General features: G+C 39.5%; 2 protein-coding genes across 3 annotated transcripts in view; one reads left to right on the forward strand and one right to left on the reverse strand.

The window, feature by feature from the left end:
• The window catches only part of pde6a (phosphodiesterase 6A, cGMP-specific, rod, alpha), a 30,427-nt gene extending 19,777 nt beyond the window's left edge, over window positions 1-10,650 (reverse strand). Inside the window, exons 1-10 of one of the 2 annotated variants that reach the window (XM_023409547.2) lie at window positions 10,493-10,650; window positions 9,353-9,424; window positions 8,205-8,538; window positions 7,438-7,579; window positions 3,579-3,731; window positions 3,060-3,149; window positions 2,553-2,693; window positions 1,419-1,493; window positions 645-709; window positions 107-173 (exon numbers count right to left, since the gene is read on the reverse strand). In XM_023409547.2, the coding sequence (XP_023265315.1) occupies window positions 107-173; window positions 645-709; window positions 1,419-1,493; window positions 2,553-2,693; window positions 3,060-3,149; window positions 3,579-3,731; window positions 7,438-7,579; window positions 8,205-8,533 (1,062 nt within the window). In that variant the 5' untranslated portion in view covers window positions 8,534-8,538; window positions 9,353-9,424; window positions 10,493-10,650. Of the gene's footprint in view, window positions 1-106; window positions 174-644; window positions 710-1,418; window positions 1,494-2,552; window positions 2,694-3,059; window positions 3,150-3,578; window positions 3,732-7,437; window positions 7,580-8,204; window positions 8,542-9,352; window positions 9,425-10,492 lie in introns of both variants that reach the window. The other variant, XM_023409546.2, reaches the window with a different exon arrangement.
• Window positions 10,651-11,301: 651 nt separating this feature from the next.
• On the forward strand, window positions 11,302-21,224 carry slc26a2 (solute carrier family 26 member 2). Its single transcript, XM_023409548.2, has 5 exons — window positions 11,302-11,404; window positions 13,019-13,640; window positions 13,918-14,208; window positions 14,902-15,350; window positions 16,660-21,224. Exons 2-5 carry the CDS (start codon window positions 13,029-13,031, stop codon window positions 17,492-17,494), a joined length of 2,187 nt encoding a protein of 728 aa, XP_023265316.1. The 5' UTR covers window positions 11,302-11,404; window positions 13,019-13,028; the 3' UTR covers window positions 17,495-21,224.
• Window positions 21,225-21,838: the final 614 nt, after the last annotated feature.

Genomic DNA, 21,838 nt, shown 5'->3' on the forward strand with positions numbered 1-21,838 from the left:
GGGATAATCTTGCAGCGTTAACACTCACTTCAGGACATTGCTCTGACATTTTAAATAAATCTCAAATAAACTTCAAACAAAGGAAGAGGACAGGACAGACACAGACCAGTCCAGTCTCGGCAACGTAGGTGGGTAAACCGCTTATCAGGGCCCAGTGATCTGCTGGAGGACTCCTGTGGACAAACAAGCCACAACAATCATAACATTTATTCATTATCATCATCTTTCACAACAACAGGAAGTAAAATAATCATGCAATTTGTAGTCAGTGTCAGTATTAATTTGATGCTCCCAGGATTAAATAACTTGTACAACTTTTTGTTTACACAGGTGGGACTGTCAGGATTATTCTGTATGAAATGTTTGGATGATTATTAATATTTAAACCAGCAGCCATGTTTGATAATAGACTTTATTTGCTCATAAAAAATTAAATGGCTCTATTCTCTGTTATGCCAAGTGTCAGAAATTGTATTTTTTTTACTCTTTTATTAGCCATGATGTAGATTGTCTGGTATTTTTTTTGACTGTGAGGAGGATATGACATTGCAGTTTCTTTTTCCAACATGGTCCCAGCATGTCCCTCCTCACCTTTAATAATCACCTCTCCAAACACCTTAAACTAGATCTGTGCTGTGACTCACGGTATGACTTTGATGTCCTCTTTGCCGTGGAGGATGTAGTCGATCAGTTTGTAGAAGATAATTTCCTTTAGAAGACACACAACATAAACATTAGAGGGACATTATGTGGACAATATATTTTATTTGAACAGGTCATATAGTATGACAACAGTGACTCTGAATAAAGGGAGAACATTTAATAGTTATTTACTGTGTTGGTATGTCCTATTTTCTAAGTTCACTATCTAAAAGTATCCTGAGACTAATATATATACAAACCTTAATATATATAAAATTAGGACAAAAAAGTCTTAATTCATGATCAAGTTGTGAAATACTGATGACGGTGAACACTCCACCTGCTGATAAAGTGCAAATCTGTTCAGTACTTTTTGTGTAATCCTACTGACAAACAATCGAACCAACCAACAAACAAACAAGACAGGGGTGAAAATATAACCTCCTTGGTGGAGGTAACTAAAAGTCAGAAAGCCTCACTGGTGGCCTGATGGTGGTGCTCGAAGAAAGGTCAGAGAATCACTAAAGAAACAGGATTCATCCTCTGTAGGCCAATAAACTACACACTTTATGAAAATTCTGCCATAAATCTTAGTTATCTTCTCATGGATAAGCCATAGCCAGAGGGACATTTTACCCGATGGCACCAGAGTAAATATCAGGGTACTGACTGAGAATACTAATCACAGTCTTCAATATGAGAAATGCTGGGTTTAGCAGCAGTAGTAGGAGCAGTAGTAACAGCTGTAGTTGTAGGATTGGTGAATGTTTCCTCACCCTGCCATCAGGAGTTTTGGGTCCATCGTATGGTGGAACCTCTCCCATCAAAACGGGCCACAGGTCAAAGAACTCCTACAGACACAGAGAGGGAGAGAGAGAACAGAAGATTTAGAGTGGAACAACACAGCTGATGTGGCTACTTCTGTTGTTTCATTATTTAGATGCACTTACTTTGTAGGTTCCATCCAACAGCACCATCCTGCCTGAAAATGTTAATTGCCAGCAGCCTCTTAGGGAGCGTGTAATGATTTTTTTCCCTGTGTCTTCACAAAGTGCACAGTTTCCAAAATGCTGGCTTAAAGCTGATCTACTAGTTTTGTTTATTCTTAAGTGCTTTATTCATGAAACCCAGTATCTTTACCAGACAACCATCTGTGCAGACAGACAACATGTGTTTGTTCTCAGATGCCAGGTGTTAGGAATCAACTGGCAGCTGCTTATAATTAGGTGACAGCTACAGCCAATAAGTAGTATTCATGACATGTTGGTTATCACAAATACACAGGGACAGTACGGCAATAATCAGACGTTCTGATCAGAAGTATTATTTCGTTCACTGACACTAAAACTAAAATGAGACAAAGATACTGTGGAGATTAAACAAAGACACCCCAGAGGAGTTTCTGAAATATATATCTCTTCTCAAAAGATGAGTAGAAAAAGAAAGAAATGCTTCTCATTAAAATTCATTTGGCGTGGAAGTACTAAAAAACAGCAGTGCGTATGTGATGAGCAATGGGTGCATTTAGTTTGTAAAGGTTTATTGTTATATAAAGTAATTCCTTTTATTCTAGGATTTCAAATTTATTTCAGATTCAAATACTGTACAGTTTTTACATTTCCTGAACCCATGCACAGATTTAAAAACCAAAACTAAGCCCCAAACGTTGCTTGTTGCTCACAAATCTGCTTTTACATTAAGTGTTTTGACTATTTAAGCTTAAGCTTTATTCAAGTGACCTGGTCCATAACCTGGAAATGAATGTAAAAACGAGGCACCAAAGACACTAAATCAGCCTGGCACAGATAGGATTGCAGTGCTGCTTGCTGACCTCTTTATTTGTTGCTTTGTTAGTCTTCCAGCTTATCCAGCTTATCCCTGACTCTGGGTGTGCATCTATGGTAACCCACCTTGGTCTTGGTCATGTCCAGCAGACCCACAGAGTAGCGGTCACAGTTGAGGAAAGCTCTGACTGTGTACAGGGCTTTGTGGAACTGCCTCTCTATGTCCGTCAGCTCTTCAAACACCTTGCTGGCCGACCACAGCAGCACCTGCGCCGCAGAGGAGAAAACAACAGAATTCTTCCTCCTCATCCTGACTGTTACTCTTACTGGCTCCCAACATATTGTTTGTACACTATGTGCTTTCACAAATTTACTCAATTGGGGCATCTTCTCAAATACACCAGATACATTGCTTATGTCACTTTCTTTGCATATTCATTTTTGTCTTCTTTTCACATATCCACATTATTTTTGTTGAAAAATGCAGTTTTGTACTGTTCACACTGATTCTAAAAGCATCGGGTCAAACGGGGGGACACTTTCAGCAGCTTAGTTAAATCTTAAAAGGAAACGAGGTTAATTCAGATCCTAAAGGAGAGCATAGATGGAGTGCTGCGTGCTCTGCAGCCTCACCTGTCCCCTCCTGGTCTCACAGTTGTGCAGGTAACTCAGATGGAAAACTCTCAGGATCAGGTTGGCAAAGTTCAGGTACTTGTTTAGGGTCTAAAAGAAAACAGCACACGTTTGATCCTGAGAAATGCATTTGATTTACATCTTCAAAACATTTTCTAATTGCAGTGGTGACCACCATAACAATATTCAGTTTGACATAATTTGTTAGTAACTTTTACCTTTGTGCCATCAGTCAGCAACATATCATATCGTAATAATGCACGAGCATCACGGTCATCAAATGTGCACTCTCGACCACAATGTCCTACCCTGTTTACTGATTCTTTCCCATAGATCTAAATGCACAATCAGGTGATTGGTGGTGACTGTCTGTTTATCAATTTATTATTTAGCAGGATATCTTAAAAACTACTGATTATATTTAGGTGTAGACAGCACACATTTTGCCATTTTTAAAGCATGCACTTGTTTCTTGTTTCGAGGCTTTTTGAAGAAGGTTTTGACAGTGTTAGATGTTACCTCTTCATCCTTGGCACTGAAGCGCGTTCCGTCCAACTTGTTGATGGCCATCATGACGGCCACCATGTCTTTACCGTTCATGATTGGGATGGCGAGGACGTTCTTGGTCTGATACTCTGTCAGCTCATCCACAAAGTCACTGAAGTGAGGGTTCTATGAAGAGAAAGGAGAAAGAAAGGATTTGATTGTATTTAATTACCATACTCTTTGCCCCTGCAGCTCTCACAACTCCCAGAGCCAGTTCTGATGAACACACCACTTCTATCCATAAATGCTGCTAGCAAGGGCTTCAATTATCCACAAACTCAAGGCCCTCTCTGCTGCACTCCACCTACTGCTCCTCCTGTACAGCAGGGGTCATCAATTGTGTTCCTCTGAGGGTGAAATAGAGGAAGAGCGGCTCATTAGCTGCAAAAAAAGGGAACAAAAACTTGCAGAGAACAACCCTTGGGGGACCAGAATTGGTGATAGCCTTGATTTAGGTTAGGCAATGTTTGAGTTTTTGTTCAGATCTTATTTCCTGCTTTGGGTAAGGCTGAAAACAAGAAACACACAATTTAGGTGCAGGTTAGGAATCACTAAGTCAGGGCAGGGCAATTTGCCAGAGTAACATCATTTATAGTCTTTTATAGAGATTGCATGATGCAGAGCAGAATAGAGGGAAATTATTATCGCTCTACTATTTTATCTGCCTCTTTTACAAACCTCACTCTCACCCACTGGAATTCACTCCTCAAAATCAAGACATTAGCATCATCTCCGACTTTCAGTCTCCACCCCCAGAGATTTTAATACTGCTGCTGTGACATGCAAAGCAAGGAAACCTGAACAGCATCTCAAACCCTCTTCTTCTACCCAGCTACAGATATATATATTTGTGCCATTTTTGTGCCATTTTTGTCATCTTATATTTTTAATTTAGGCATCAGTAATGAGATGTGAGCAACTCTCAGCCTGCACCTTCAGTCATAATATCATTAGGCATTAAGTCGGATTTTTCTCTCTACATAGCGGTTGATCTGAAATGCGGTAACAGTGCAGGACACATAAGAGAAAATCACTATGAGGGGGACCAGGCTGATCCTGGATCAGCACCATACAGAAGCTGCTCCAACTGCAGCCTGAAAGAGCTTTACAAACAAACCTGTTCCAAAGATCTGGGCAGTTTGACAGCTTATTATTGGGTGACCTTTGACCCCCTAAAGCCCAGAGAGAGGTCTTCATCCTGCTTGTTATCCTCAGCTGAACCTTTGCATTGACCTTTACACAGCAGCTCTACACTTTAGAAGCACAAGTTGTATTTTGATATAGAAAAACACAAATTATTTATTTATATACACTATTCATCTGGGCTGTTCTTCATCATTTAACATTCCAGCTGGGCTTTGCAGGGAAAAAGTCAAATGACCACATATGTTCCAAAATTCAAACTCTACTATCCGTGGACCTGTTGACCTTTAATATTTGTCATTGTAGGATGGTGTCAGAATTTTAGGGTTTAGAGATTCAGCAGTCAAATCAATACTCATCAATTTATAATGCGTGCAAATACATGTATCCAAAAAAATGCATACATAATAAATATGAAAATACAAAATCCTCTCTGGATAATATAGCCTCTAGGATTATTACACATTAACTGGTTAAGTGGATTTCAGGGTGTTTCTACTCCACCAAATGAAAGAATAAATAAAGCGAAACAACAGTGTAACAGGATAGATTAAAGGTGTGTTATTGTGCTGAGTCTGTGAAAATGGCTCAGGGCCTGCCTGACCTCTGGGAATAATCTGGGATCGCTCTAATTCAGGACAGATTAACCGGCTTCATCTGCAACATCCTCCGCTTGACACTCTGCACCTTCCTCACACGCACATGTCCAGAGGAACCACACCTCAAATAACAGTCGGAGTCATTACGCTGTATTGTGTGTGATTATTAAATTCACTTTGAAGGAGGAAAGGATGGATGAAGTGGGAGAAATGAGGCCAGCTGTTGCTCACTACATAATCCCAGTGAAACATAATCCCTACTTTATACCTACAAGAATCCTGACTGGATGACCGGCCTACACTGGATTGGACTGGGAAATAGAGCACAGAGAGAGACAGTGATTCCCAGTCTCTGCACTACTCTGAAAAACCATCCACACTGCATTAGCATCATAAAGTCAACCAATTATATGGAAACATTAGCTGTTCCTCCGCTCTGACTGGGGAGACTGAGGCTTGGAGGCTTTGATATCGTTCCAGTTGCCACATTTCCCATCGTGCTTTCATGTATTTGTGTGAGACTGCGGCGTGACGGACGGAGGTTTGAACAGCACGGCTCACAGTGAAGGCACACCAGGCCGGCCTGGCAGCAGAACCAACAGATAAAAACCAAACAGGAACAATCAAAAACGAGTCTGTTTCATTTGTACATCAGCAGCTGAGCTTTCTAATCTCCCATGAAAAGATGTGACTGAACTGATACAGAGGAGGGCTTGTAATCCATCAGTTATGTGGAGTGGGCTGCTGCCTTACTGAGTGTAAATGTTACAATAACAGTTGCTAGAATGGGAGAGGGGAGGGGGTGGAGGAGAAGGTGGTGGATCTGCAGTAGCATGACAAACTTGAAGTGTACATGGGAATAAGCTTGCCAGCCATTTTCAAATGTCAAAGGTATTGGCTATAATGAGATTGAGCTGGCTTTGGTTGGAGGGAATTAGCAACAGCGTTGACATTGTGGTGTCAAGTCGCCCTCTGGTGGTCAAACACAGGCAGAGCAACAGTGGACTTGCTCTGACACTACAGCAAACAGGGATTAAAAGTTTACTGAGCAATGAACCAATTTTATATAGAAATGGTTTCATTTTTACAGAAAGGATTTATTTGCTGGATGAAGTTGTAGATCAACAAACTGGTTTTCGGATTCTTTAAAAATGTTACATCTGAGCTGTACCGATTTAATGACTCAATAGCTTTTAACGAGTAGCACATGAATCCTCTTTTAAGCACTGGTGTGCTATAGATATACAGGATGACAGGGTTTCACTCCCACATGGGTCTTTCATATTACAAATATATACATCCATTTAAGATGCTCTAAATAAATATACACTTTAAGAAGACATCTACAGTGGGGTCTAACTGTATGTCTTTTAAATAAGTTTTCTCTGCCACAGAACAAAGAGCTTTGGCTGTCATTGTTTTTATAATACAAGAGGTTATAATACACCCTCAGAGCAGTTACATCTTCAGGGCAGACTGGAGGCTACCGTGAGTTGCTATCGGAAAGTCACGACATGGGCCGGGGCTAGATGGTTAGCGTGCTAACTTCAGTAGAAGAAAAGACGTTATAGAGACAAGAGTTAACATTGCCGTTGCTTACCACAGCTGGAGACAGCTGTTGGTGAGTAAAGGAATGAAGTTTGATGCTGAACTAAGTACAGTAAAAAGCTGCTAATGCTAATGTTGCCTATGTAGCAGTAGAAAAACTTACAAATAGCTCCTTTAAAAGATATAATCATCAAAAGATATAATTGAGGGATGACCTACACCACTGAAAGTAAATATAGACGAATATACTCTATTTTTGGCTCGTTTGTTTCTTGGTTTGGTTTTCCTTGATTTTATTGTGCATGTATTTATTTGTGGACGCTTCTATTCAATTTTTCAATTGCAACAGGAGGCAAAAGTAAAGAAAATGAATTGGGAGGAAGAAGTTTGCCCCATTCTACTCTATTTATCGATTAAATGTATGTGTGGGAAGATTTTTTTAATGAATATTTGTATTACTAACATGGCACTGATGCCCACATCAGTATCTGTAGGCATCAGTGCCACATTACTGGTGAACATTAAACACCATGTGTATCTACCTCAGACACGTCAGGAATGTTGACCATCTTCTTGGTGGAGGCCACATGGCCCACAATGCCCATATCCAACGGGTAAACAATCTCACTGTCAGGTGGCACCAGACAGTCATCAAATGCTGCATCTTTATGGACGTTAAATAACCTGCAGGTAAAGATAAGGACAATCAAATTATAATGTGCTGTGAAACTGAAGTAGGTTTTTTTCTTTTAATTACAACTCAAACAGGGAATCTGCCATTCAGACAAAAGTTAAACAGAGAGGGAATGCAAATGTTCCTCAACACTTATCAATGTGCCCGTAAGCAAAGCAACTACATTCAATATCACCAATGGAGATACTAACAGGTGTGTTTGTAGTGGGCTCCTTTCATGGGCATGAAAATGTGTAACTGCATAAATAGAAAGTGTACAAATCTGGGATACACTCAGCAACCATTCTCTGATTTAATTAAGCTGGAAGTGTATGAATGTGAAGCAGTGTGCTGGTGAAAAGCAGCATCTGTGTCCATTAAATATGGTTCCCTGAAGATTTGCCTGAAAATGTAGGCAATGTGCTCCGTGCTGGCAAAGTTTCAGAAATGTTTCCTCACCAGGTAACGGTGAGGTGGAGGAGATGGAACTAGGAAGAGGAAGCAGTGTGACTTTAAAATAGTATAAGAGACTGTAAGAGTGTGGAGTGTGTGTCCGGCCAGTTTTGATTTTCCCTTTTCATATGAAAATGCGTGCAGAAAAAGCTTCTTTTAAAACTTAAAAGAATCCCCAGTCACCTTGTTGCCAGCTCAGCTACACCATTCCTCTGCCGGTACATGAAGAGGCTCATGCGGTCAGCCCTCATCATGAAGCTGAGGTGTCTCATGAGGTTGAAGATGGACTTCTCCATCTGCAGGTTGTCCTGGATGTCCCGCATCAAGTCAAAGAGGACTTCGCTTTCCTCCACCGTCGACAGCTCATGAAACTTGCCGACGTCCACTGCCGCCTTTCGGTTGTTGTCCAGCAGGTCCGAGATAACCTTAGGCCGGAAGTTGATGTCATAGTACTGCTTGGCGAATTGCGGGTTGGCATCCAGGAACTGCTCCGCTGCTGCTGCATCCACCATGACTGCTGCTGAAAGGGGATGTACTCTGACAGTTTAAAACAGATGGTACTAATGTTCTGGGCTGGTTGATTAGCAGTTAAAATCCAAAGAGGGAAAAGTCTGGTTGGGGAAACTGTACACAAAATGTCTTCTTTCATTGAACAATTGCACAGGAACTACAACTTTGCAAGTCATTTAACCTAAACTGATACAACAGAAAAATACCCAAATCCACCATGAGTCAAATTTAATGCAAGTCCAACATTCTCTCTTCTTTTAGCTCTGGTTCTGTCTCCTCCTGAGAAAAATGTCTGCCTCTTTAAATGTTCCACTTTCTTTTAGCTGGTTGCTAACTTTGTTTTATGTAGCTTGGTGCTGGACAGGTAGCTTACAATGGGTTTCTCAGTTATTGGTGAGAAGAGCTGCCTGCTGCAGCTGGATATGAGGCTGAAGTGAGCACTGACACAGTACATGTGCTGTAAAATCAAAACAATGAACTAAAAGAAGCTAAAAAGCTCAGCAGAGCTGCAGAGTCAGGGGATAATCATTGCTACACAGGATCACTTGTGTATGACCTGCTAAAAATTGTCCGTAACTATCCCTAGCAATTACTGGTGGGTGGAGTTGAGTTATTTCAGTACTTTTCCTCCCTGACTCCTGTTATACTGTTGCCATGTACAAGCTTCTTCACATAGAAATCTATCAATAAAGTTATGATAATAATAAGGCATATTAATGTCTATATAATGTTATTATGTTATCATATAATAATGTACGACCTACATGTGTGTCCGACAGATCTAATGGATTTTCTTTTAAATAAAAAGCAGGCAGTCTTACCTGTTAAAGTCCTTGTATTGTCTCCAGTAAAGTGTATAATCCCTCTGTCCTGCTAACCAACTCTGCAGGCGCCTGAGAAAAGAAAAGGGATTACCAGGATGGTTTTAAATGGTCATGTGTGAACATAAGCCTGCATCCAATTACAGCGCTGGGATTATGATACCTTCCCATGTTTATTGACATAACCTGGGATTCCTTTCTCTGTCTCACTTCAAGACACTGTTGACACTTAAGGGCTCTTATGCGGTGTCATGAGAATGAATACTCATGGCAGATAGCCTGTTGAACTGAAATATTCTGCTCATTAGCCATTTATCAACCACTTGTATGGATGTTTTTTCTGTCTACCCAAAATGCTTATTAGGAGGACCAGATAAGACATATTTAATATGGATGTAGTTCTAATTATACACACGCAAGAGTCAGAAATACACACACTTCAAACCTAGTGAACTGACCCCCAACAGTTTGCACACCGCAAAAGAAAAATGGGTTAAAAATCAATAAGAAGAGTTTAAATACAAATCACTTCATTTTTTGTAATTCAAGACCATGGTGTGTACTTTCATGTGAGACAACTAACTTAGATTTGTGGTTGTTATTTCAGATGGCTTGACTATGCAGATTATAGCTAGAGGTTTATAAATTGCATTTTCTCATTCCATTTCCCCATTTCACTGTAAAAGATGTTGGCCCCCATCATTGAGGTTTTCAGACAATAAGATAACAGTATGTCTGTGTCCATATCAGGAGACATTATAGTGACACTTTATCCAAAGTCTGCCATTTCAGAATAAAATACTCAATCCCTGTTGGCATAAATTGTTCATAGAAATTTCTCAAAGCACTCTTGCAGTACAGTTTAGTTCTTCTGATATCCATAGAAGAAGAAATCGAGTACAGATTAAAATAAAGGATTGGCTGGAGAAGTGTAGAAGTAGTTTTGATACTTTTCAAGCTATGTTGTCTCTGTTAATCTGCTGTCATCATGTAAGATATCAGCAAAACTGTGAGTGTGAGTGAACAGAGACTCGCCAACACAGCTCCCTTTCTGAAACTCCCTGAGGTGTGTGTAAAATATATATTGTGAGATTCAATATTGGTGGTTAGGTCATTGCAAAAACATAGTATTACACTTACATGCGTCTCCTATAGCTCATAATGTATCATGTCTCTCCACTCTCTGATGATGAACCACCGATATCAGTCATCTTCACACCCTTTCTGAGGAACATGAGACAGAAATAAAAATTAAAAAAAACCTAGAATAGCAGAAGTAATATCATTTCAGAGAAGAAAATAAAAAAATGTCCGAACTATGCAGCTGGTTTTACATGTGTGGTGTCAATTGCAGGTATGTTCAGAGAGCTGCAGAGCAAGAGAGCACAGACTATTTTGGGATACACCACACCTAACATCGGCATGACAAATGTGGATGTTGCACTGCAGGTTCGATGTTGCAATTTATCATTTTTGGAGAAGTTTTTGATCATCAGGGTGGGGGACAGTTTCTTTTTGACCAACTATGAATTGACACGTCATTAGATTAAAAATATTTCTATATTCTCCAGTTTTCCACAAGTATTACTTTGTTTTAGGCTTTGAGTCAATCAACCACGAAAATGGAAAAGTTGCGATATCTGACACTGCTTAGGAATTTAAATAAACTCTCAAAAATGTTTATGAAGAGACTGTGTGTTCTGGAAAGTTTGTGCCTGGATGTTAGAGTATAAATTACCTCCTTGTTATTTCACTATAAAACTCACACCAAGTAACTTAATTTGCCATAAATTCTGCATTATTATTTTCCTTAATTGATACATTGTTTTATTATTATTACGTGGTGTCTTAGTTTTTCCTACGAAGTGATTCCTCTCCAGACATAGACTATCTTTGGCTCGACAGGTCATGTGACGTTGCCCACGCGCTCCATGAAACGTCATTACGCACGGATCTACCAACTAGTGTAAAATGAATTTCAGGCAGAGTGAAAGTCGACAGTATGAACACAACCTCAGATTAACTTCGTAAAAGTGACTGATTCGAGCTCAGGTGAGTAACTTAGCAAATTTAAAACACTGTTTTGTTCCCGTACAAGCAGCAGCAAACTGTCACGTTACAATACTTAAGTTTAGCTAAAGTTTCAACCGGTGTCCACGTTGACAACTTGTTTACAATGGTGCTCATTCATCTCCACGCTAAGTTAGCGTTGGCAGCTTCTGGCCTGACCCAGCTCCTCAAACTAGACACGTTAAGGAAATTAATGTCATTTAAAAGCTATTGTGAATATTACAATTTAGCAGTGTCGTAGTTAAATTTTTTATATGTTTCCTCAGTTCACAAAGTGACGCTACTCTGCTTCCCAGTATTGACTGGCAGCATTTAAACAGCCCGTAGACATGAGCAATAATCTCATTAACGCCACTACACATGCCTCCTCATGGAAAACGGAGCAAGTTAACGTTACTGTAATCCTATTAACGTTATAATTTTGAGAAAGCCTCAAATACTATAAATAAGTCGGCGGAATCCTTTGTAGGAGTATCATGGTGATATAAAGAGACTATTAAATCGCTATTACACGCCACACATATTGTTAGTTGGGATCACAATAAGCATTTTTGGCAATTTTTGCACGATAAGAGACGTCTTCTTAGCTATGATCAGTTGGGTTGAAAGGTGAAAGTTTTGTTTGCAACTTACATTATATAAGCAATTGATTTCCAATTCATCCATGAGCCCAGCTTTAACCTACACTTCTATAGATGTTTGACTTCCTAAAATGACCAAATGCAAGTTCATTAAAAATACCACACAGCATGATCAATTAAAATTAAAGGTAGTCTATAATAAATTCACTATAAGTAAATATCCAGTCACTAAGTAGCTCAAGCCTGTTATATAATGATCATAGATGATCAAAGCTACACACTGGGATTAATGTACATAACACAGTTTGGTAGATATCAGCACTGGTAATAATCAGTAGTGGCCCTTTCTGTCTAAGGGCCACTAAATGTGTAAGCTGAACTGTATGAATTAGAAGAAGTGTCCTATCTGTAGTGTGACATAGCACAAAGAGGAAGAAATATTTCTTGGCCTCAGCAAAATGTCAGAAATATGCAGTCAGGCCCACAGGAACTGACCCGACATTTGATAGCGCTTCACTCTCACCCTCCACCTCTCTCCACACTGCTTCTCAAGTGTTGTTCGTGGTCATTACGATAGCCAGGGGAACATTTTACAATATGCATAAGAACTAATGAGTTGGGATCGCCCCAGTAGATCACCTGGTAGAGCGAGTACCAGACTGAGTCTTTGCTGCAGAGGCCCTTCAAATCTGGCCCAGGCTCTTTGTTGCATATCAATCCTATCTCTCTCTCCCCTCATTTTCCTGTCTCTCTCACCACTTCACTATCATAACAAAGGCAAAAAATGTGGTGGTTTCAAACCACAGTTTGGTTCATAATTAATTTTTTCTGTTTTGTTCATTTTAGGGAGGGATAACCAAACTGCAGTCTCAGTTTCAGAATCCTTACTCCCCCAGAATATACATAGATATCATTTTTTGTTAAAGTGCCATATATTGGGCACGCAGCAATAAGTCGTTGTTTGAGATAATTTTGGTTTGACAACTTACATAAACAAAACTATTTTCCACAACAGGGGCTCGATCATGACTCATGGCAGTGACTGCTGTACAGCAGCAGAAGATGGAGCAGAGAGTGACCAGCAGCAGCCTCTCATTCTGGAAAGAGTGGAGAAAGAGAAGGGAAAATCCTGTCGAACCGCTGCGTTGCGTCGGTTGAAGAAACACTGCTCGTGCACCCCAAAGAAGGCTAAATCCAAGATACTGGGCTTTTTCCCAATTCTGAAATGGCTGCCACGCTACAAGCTCAGGGACTGGATTCTGGGCGATGCCATGTCAGGACTAATTGTTGGAATCCTTTTGGTCCCACAGTCTATAGCTTACTCCTTATTGGCCAGTCAGGACCCTATATATGGTCTCTACACTTCTTTCTTCTCCTCCATCATCTACGCCCTCTTAGGCACTTCCAGACACATCTCAGTGGGGATTTTTGGGGTGCTCTGTCTGCTTGTGGGCCAGGTTGTGGACAGGGAGTTGGCTTTGGCAGGATACCTAACAGAGAGCAGCATCACCAGTAGTAACAACAGTGCCATCCTGCTGGCTGGCCCGGGGAATGGCAGCGTTGAGGTGGGATGTGACAGAAGCTGCTATGCGATCACAGTGGGAGCCACAGTTACCTTTACCGCTGGGGTTTACCAGGTAAGTGAGCAGGGGCAGGTTTATGGCCTTGACAAACTGAAATGATCACATGCTAATCTGAGTAAATGCTTCTGTTGTTCTCCATGGACAAATCTGTTATCAGTGTATGGTATCAAGGCAGCTCAGTTACAGTTCGTGACATTGGTAAACTAAGAAATAACAAATATCTCAAGTGTAAATGTATGTATTACGTTATAGTTTGATAAATTGTTGACTTAGATTTACTTCCTCCATAATTTAGAACCTGCTTATTTACTCCTGCTTAACTTTCTCTCAGGTGCTCATGGGCATTTTCCAGGTAGGCTTCGTCTCCGTCTACCTCTCTGACTCCCTTCTCAGTGGCTTCGCTACAGGAGCCTCCCTGACCATCCTCACTTCCCAGTTCAAGTACCTTCTGGGTCTGAAGATCCCCAGGCCCCAGGGTTGGTTCACTCTATTCAAGACCTGGTACAGCCTCCTCACCAACCTGGGGAACACAAACATTTGTGACCTGGTGACCAGTTTGGTGTGTTTGCTTGTACTGATACCTACCAAGGAGCTCAATGATCGCTTCAAAGCCAAGCTAAAGGTAAAGACAAACTGCAGATTAGTTTATTTTAGTAGTGTTAAAAATATAAATACAGCTTCAATCATCTGTAAATACTGCCTTTTTTTAGTCACCAAAATTACAAGCAACCAATCACAAAAAGCATAAAGGTCAGGGACCTGTTCTGTTGCAAAATATATATGTATTGTACTGTGTATAGTTGGTCATAGTAAGTTTAGCATTTTCTCCATTATTTTATGGTCTATTTTTGACCCCTGTAATACTGTAGTTAAGTAAATCGCCAACTATTGATTGACCTGTGCTGGCTGTATCGCTAATGTTGGCATGCTAATGGTAGCAGGTCAAAGCATAGTTGAGCATAGAGTTGAGGTTGAGGCAAAAGTGCAGGTAAAACTGACAAAGCACAAACAAAGCTGTGGGGTGTTGAGCTAAGCCTGACGAGCCGAGTTCGAGATGTCCTAAAAATGCCACCATATACTAGAAAAACCTTTTCAATTTATGAAACAATTGCCTTTTCCACCAACATCAGGGCCAAACTTTATTTAATTTTATTCTGCTAACTGTAAGGATGTTAGATTAACAAAATGGCTCTTGATTTCTATAATGTCTGACAATTCTGTATTATGTGTATAATGAGAATTACCACTCTTGGGTCCACTACTGTGATCATAAATGTTTTGTCTTGTGTGCTGATTTTTCTTCTTTTCCTTTCAGGCCCCAATTCCTTTTGAACTCTTTGTGGTGATAATTGCGACACTGGCTTCTCACTTTGGCCACTTCAACACAGAGTATGGGTCCAGTGTGGCCGGCGACATCCCCACAGGCTTCCTCCCTCCCCAGTTGCCCTTATGGTCTCTGATTCCTAACGTGGCTGTTGACGCCTTCTCCATCGCCATCGTGGGATTCGCCATCACCGTGTCACTGTCAGAAATGTTCGCCAAGAAGCACGGCTACACAGTGGACGCCAACCAGGAGATGTACGCCATCGGCTTCTGCAACATCCTGCCATCATTTTTCCGCTGCTTCTCCACCAGTGCTGCTCTGACAAAGACCCTCGTCAAGGAGTCAACAGGGTGCCAAACTCAAGTGTCAGGGCTGGTCAGCGCCCTCATCCTGCTGCTGGTGCTTCTAGTTATCGCACCGCTCTTCTATTCCCTTCAGAAGTAAGCATACCAAAATCTTAACAAGTAATCAATTTAAGGGTCTTCCTAATTTTCTAATCAGTAGGTAATTAATTCTGATTGCCTGAATGACATCATGCATGTTCTTATCATTAACATTTTTACTTGTTAATGTTACAGTTGCACATTTAACAGTCCTGTCTGTCTAGTCTGAGAAAAAATAAACCCTGAATTTCTTAGACCTGTGAAACATCCATCACCAGCAACATGCAACTGAGACCCAGTCAAAGTTTTGGAGCTAACATCAATTTGTGTGTCCACGTTGATAAAGTTTAAAAAAAAAAAAAGATATATATAATATAATATATAATTTGGGGGTTGAGCTTTATCAAATTAGAAAACATTTTTTTTTTTTCTGCTTCAGATGAGTTCAAATAAGTTTCATATATTCCAATGTTCCTGTTTGTACTAGGAATTACTAGGAATTTGTTCTAATTTATAGGAGTACTTAAACATTTGCTTGCAGTTCCTATCTTTTTCTCTTTTTTTTCAAGGGTAAACTTAAACAAACACTGATAACCTGTGGTTATAGTTCAGGGTTAATGCTGACTCTGCTGGTTCTCTCTCTGCAGCGGCTGCCTGTTCAAATATCTTAAGGCAACAACACTTCAGCAAAGATACAAATCACTGAAAAAAGCTTTAATTCCTATTCTAATATTACAAGACATGATTATGGGATAACGAGGAGGAAAGAGCAGAAACAGAAATTAATAAAACAAATGAGTTAATTGCCATTTTTAAAGATGAATGGGATTTCACACACACACTGGGAAATGTGTCGAGTCTTGGGTGAGCATTGATCACTGTCTGTTTATTGTGACTGAGGCTGACGATTGGTAATGATTTGTTTCTATGCTGGTGTGACACCCACGTACACATCTACAGACGCTCACTGCTTCACTGATCATATGGAATGTCTTCATCAATAATGTCATACATCTGCTGAGGACAGATAGTTTTTTCTTTGTTCTTCACTTTTACTACCCCCCCACCCCCACCCCTAGTCCCTCTCTCTTTATTTGTATAGCCTGTGGGTCTCTTCAGCTGATTCTGTCTCGACCTTTGCCCCTCAGTCTTTATGCTTTCAAAAAATCTAAGATAAAAAAACTGAATGGCAAACGATTAAAGTCTCAGTTACACACCAGAAAATTTAAAAATCTGTATGAAATGAGGACTCAAGTTTTTTAAGCAACTTAAAACAGCCTACACTCATCAGGGCACTGATTGCTTTATTCCTTGAACACAACTAAAGTGACTCTCTTAACCTTTGCCCTTTCCTTCTTCTGCCCAGGTGTGTACTTGCCGTCATCATCGTGGTCAACCTCCGTGGTGCTCTACGAAAGTTCACCGACATTCCCCGCATGTGGCGTGCCAATCGGGGCGATACCTCCATCTGGCTGATCACCATGCTGACCTCGTCGCTGGTCAACACGGAGCTGGGTCTCCTCGTGGGGGTTTTGGTGTCAGCCTTCTGCGTACTAGGCCGAACCCAGCAAGTCCAGGTCCTGGAGCTGGGCCGGGCTGCAACCAAGGAGCATTACGAGGACCTGTCATCTTACCGCGGCCTTCAGACGCATCCAGGAGTGGCTGTTTTCAGATACGAGGCTCCGATCTATTACGCCAACCAGAGCTTGTTCAAAAGATCCCTCTACAAGCGCGTAGGGCTCGACCCTGTGAAGGAGAAAACACGACACTTAAAGTTCAAGAAGAAGAAGAGCAAACAGCAGAAAGAGGTTGCAAAAGATCCAAATATGAAGTCAGAGGGGAAGAATGCCTGTGAAGATGAGGATGTTGAAGCTACTGCGACTGTAAACTTGATGCTTGACGAGAAATCTCGTAGCTTGCACAGCATAGTGATAGACTGCAGTGCCATCTTGTTTCTAGATACCGCTGGAGTGAATGCTCTGAAAGAAGTCCGCAAAGATTATGGAGAACTTGGGGTCAAGGTTGTCCTGGCCCAGTGTAATAGCTCACTACTGGACACTCTGGAAAGAGGGGGATACTACCCCGACATCAAAGGAGGTGATGGAGGTGAGAACAGCATTGTATTCTTTACCATCGCAGACGCCGTCCGCTACGTCCAAAGCCTCTCTGCTCCTAATGGAGACTGTGACACCAAATGCTAAGGAGATAATCTATCTGTCCAAATATCTATGTTTACATATATGCAGTGTACAACTCACATGATGACAAAATTCATTGTTGCCTATGTGCCTTATAATGCTACAGTGGTAGCAGCAGTTACAAAGAAGAGATGCAGGACAGTTACACAAAGGAAGAACTTCAGTAGACAATTCTTTATTTAATACTGCTTCACCATGTTAAACGCTAAAAGATTAAAGTCCTCCTTATAGAAATTTTTTGCACAGTCATCCAGAAATACACCATACACAGGGTTATTTAGAGCCATCTTGATTAGGAATAATGAAAATTTTTTATTCCACTATTAATGTTCCTACAATATTCAAACGCAGAGAGGCAACAAATTTATCTAGTTAAGGACTATAGTTTACTGAAATTAAATATTCTTTCATGCAGTCCTAAATTGTGGAGTTCACATAATAATATGTGCTGTAGGCTGGGGTGTGTGCTTTGAGGGGAATTCATTTAAGATTCAGTTTAGTTTGAAGCGTCATGATTAATCATTTGAAAGGTCTTGCTGTTAAAATCAATATATGCAATCTTTCTATCGCAGTAATCACAGGTGAAAAATTCCATATTATCTTTAAAATATTTATTTTATAAGAATTAGCCAGACTGTACCTGAACATGAATGTACCTATAATGCAGTTTTCTCTCATAGGAGCAATAATGAAGGGAAAAGTTTGGGTTTTTTCCAGTGAGAAAGCCTTGGTCATGTTTACAAAGCTTTTAAGCAATAAATTATCAGCGATGGGAGACAGACAAACACATTTCTGTTACTTTGCATTTTGCAGCCTTCATATATTTAAAACTGCAGTTTCTTGACAGATGCCTATTCAGTGCCTATACTGTACAAATGTTTTCATACCAGGTCATTTCACATATAAATGCCAGTCACCTTTCTACTGTTGTAACTGTAAAACCTAAGTGTTTTCTTTTTCTTCCAGAGCGCAATTAGTTCCTGATCCACAATCTTATTACCAAAAGATTTATCTGTTATCTCATAAATAACCCTGTGGGCCAGGACTGATTGTGTCACTTTGATCTACTGCTTTACGTTTGTTCCATGTTTGCTGAGGGTGACACCATTACTGACGTAGCTTTAGCCTGTGTTATTGTAGCTTGGTAAATACACAGTTGTCAGCCGGGTGATGAATGGGGTCAGAGTTTGAAAAACTTCTGTAATGAACGCGGTGTGAGATTTAAGGCAAAACAAAAACAGCCTTTTTGAGTTTGTTCTGTTGAACTTAATCTTGAGTTGTGCTTGTCAGACCTCGTGATCATTTTCTTTGTGTGGAAGAGAATGTCAAATCAAACTAACAAGCTAGTCTATAACATGATTGCACCTTTGATTTGCCAAACATACCTCTAAAGTGAAGTTTTATTTAAATAATTGGGTCCATTCCTGCCAGAAAGGTCAGGGTTGGATACATGACAATGTGCAAGAGCTAAAGGTGTGACTGCAAAATTAGTTAAACAATGTTCCAAACATTACAGCGGAAAGGACAGGATGTTCTCGACAGTCAGTGTACGCCTGAAAAAACAGCAGGTCGTTCTAGAGATGGACCTCTGCAGGACAGTTACTGCCACAGAGGACTGAATCAGGTCATCTAAGGCAAGAGCAATCCAGATTTGTTACACACAGTCCTCACTAAAGCCTTTTATGAAAACAGAAAGAAGGGAAACTGATGCATGTTGGAGATGAACTCAGACGATACTACTGTGTTGTCTGGATTTGTATTTGTAGCTTTACTTGTTTCTTAAACCAAACTTAGTGCATTAAACTACCTACTAACATTATTTACATAGCACTTGTAAAAAGTTACAAAGTTGATATTAATTCAGTTATTTTATAAAGTAGTGACATGTTACATTCAGGAGTGAAATAAAAAAATGTGTAGCCTTCTGCAGTATATAGCAGTTTATTTTTATTTACCAAAGATGTAACTGCACAAAAGCTGTCTACATGAAGTTTTGGGGTTACAGTAACTTTCATCTGCTTTTTATCCTGAAGCTAAACTGAATGTAAAAGTTTAATCCAGATTCAGGTCTGTTTTTCTTTACTTATGTCATATCTATATATGTTTATGACACTGCGGCTGTACAATTTTCTCCAAGGTTCACTTTCTTATACCCTATAATTAAAAATATTATATTGTAATATATTTACATATATTAAAAGATATGCAATATATGTTAGTAATTTTTTCTTCACTGTTCAGATATATTTTTTACATTTAGAATTTAGAGCGTTTACTAAAGAAAATGTAAACAGCACACAGTAAAAACGTATTTCTGTACATGGTATATCCAGGTATTCTTGCTTGAACAGCTACTGTATATTTTGATTCTGTGGGTGAGTATCAAAGCCCCATTGTTAGTCCAAAAGCACCAGGTCTACACATGCAGCTATGTGTATTTACAGAACACCTACAAACTTTTGTGCAGGAATGTTGTTGTGTGGAACAGAAATGTTAGAACTTGCACGTCTTTATATTCTTTTGTTTTACAACCCTTAAACCCCGCCCTTTTTAAACAACTGCCTTTACAATCCGGCTGAATAGACTCACTGAACCGGAGCTCAGGGAAACTGCCACAGCCCATCCTACTACAATATGTCACGTTCATGTTTTGATAAGATGTTCTCATTGTTTCCTCATTTCATCATCTCCTGTAGTCATCTCAAACTGTGGCATTTTAGTGCTCTGATACTTTTCTGACCCATCTCCTCTTGGCTGTTTCCCAATCAAAATAAATCAGTTGCTAGGTTTAATCAATACAAGTAAAATAGTGGCTTATATTATGTACTACGGAACAAACTAGTGCAGCTTGGATGTTTCTTTGTTTTGTATTTATGATTTAAATTAAAAGACAACTGTGATATGAGGGGGCATCTGAGATGTTTTCTTTAATTGACTGATTTGATCAACCTAATGAGACTGTGTGTTTGCTTTATTCAGATGTGTTTGTTAATATACAAGAAATGTTCAGGGCTGTTTGGTTATTACACAGCAGTTGGCAATGATGTATTTTTAAGACTTCTAGACAAACTAAAAACTGTTTGGGGTTTGCAAGCTATGATTCTTTTTTTTCATGGCTTCTTTTCCGCAATATTTTTTCTGATATAAAATAGAAGAAGCATATTTTCCAATACAATACAAAGAGCATATAAAAAAAGAATGATGATTTGCTTTAGGAATAAGATTGTAAAGAGCATTTAAAAACACTGTATATTAGTTCCTAAAGTTCATCATGTAGTTCTTCTAAATATCCCTTTAGTAGAAGTGTAGAGTGAAGGATTGAAAATTTTCCATATTATGTTTTGTTTTCCAAGGTTCAGCATCAGTTTGGAATATATTATAATATTGTATTTTGCTATAAAGGAAGACACAGGACTTAATGCATAACTTGTGTCATTGCTTTTGAATTAATAAAACACTTTGACATAGATTATGTCAGTGTCTCTTTCCTCAGGGAAGGACTTCATCAAATAGTCCTTATTAAACACTGTGGGCTCAGCAAACAGAAACACTGCCTCAACTATTCATTTACTCTTGACCTCTTCTGTGTTAAAGCTGCTTATCTTCCTCTTTTATTTTTCCTAATATTGAGAAAATCTTTATTAAATAACCTTTGTTTACCTTATTACACTATTGAATCCATAACCTGTACCTCAGTTCCGCATTAATAAATTGGAATATATATTCAAAAGTCCACACTCACCCTGTTTTGGGGTTGTTTGATTATTTGATCATTTATCATTGTCTTTTATTTTATTAGTTTTCTATATACAAGCACTTTATATTCAAAACAATGAAGCATTGTGGTGCTACAGAAATGCTCCAGCCTACAAATCATCAGTAAGAGAAAATGCTTGTTTTGTACAAGACCCAGTAAAAATGACATCATCATTTTTATATGTTTTTCAGTGAAAATAAAATTCAAAAATTACCACTGTGAAACCACGTCTCATATTTAAATTGCAATATCTGCCAAATTAATCGCAATATGATTTTCTTTGCATATCATTCACGCAATATTGGTGGATTTAGTACATACACTGATATAATTGCATAGGGAAAACTACAAACATTAATGTTATGCACCTGTGTAAGCATCAGCAGGTTGTCTTCCCTGAAACACAGCGCCCTGACTAACCTCCTTACATGAGCTATAATAAACTTACAGACTTAATTTAGAGCGCGCCGTACTCTCCTTGCTTCTCATTAAAACTACCTGGATGACAAATTACAAAGAGCAATAGAATCACAGATTCCAGATAAAAATCAACACAGGTTTCAAGGTGATTGAGAATCCTTGAGGATTCG

The sequence above is a fragment of the Seriola lalandi genome, unplaced genomic scaffold (assembly GCF_002814215.2).
Source record: "Seriola lalandi dorsalis isolate HSWRI2012SDOR001 ecotype SW California unplaced genomic scaffold, Sedor1 jcf7180002054397, whole genome shotgun sequence".
NCBI classification, from domain to species: domain Eukaryota; kingdom Metazoa; phylum Chordata; class Actinopteri; order Carangiformes; family Carangidae; genus Seriola; species Seriola lalandi.

Excerpts from the sequence above, each read along its gene's own strand:
- slc26a2 (XM_023409548.2), top strand. The coding sequence starts at position 13,029 with ATGACTCATGGCAGTGACTGCTGTACAGCAGCAGAAGATGGAGCAGAG. Across the intron at positions 13,641-13,917 it reads TTACCGCTGGGGTTTACCAG|GTGCTCATGGGCATTTTCCA; the intron begins GTAAGTGAGCAG and ends ACTTTCTCTCAG. Across the intron at positions 14,209-14,901 it reads GCTTCAAAGCCAAGCTAAAG|GCCCCAATTCCTTTTGAACT; the intron begins GTAAAGACAAAC and ends TTTTCCTTTCAG.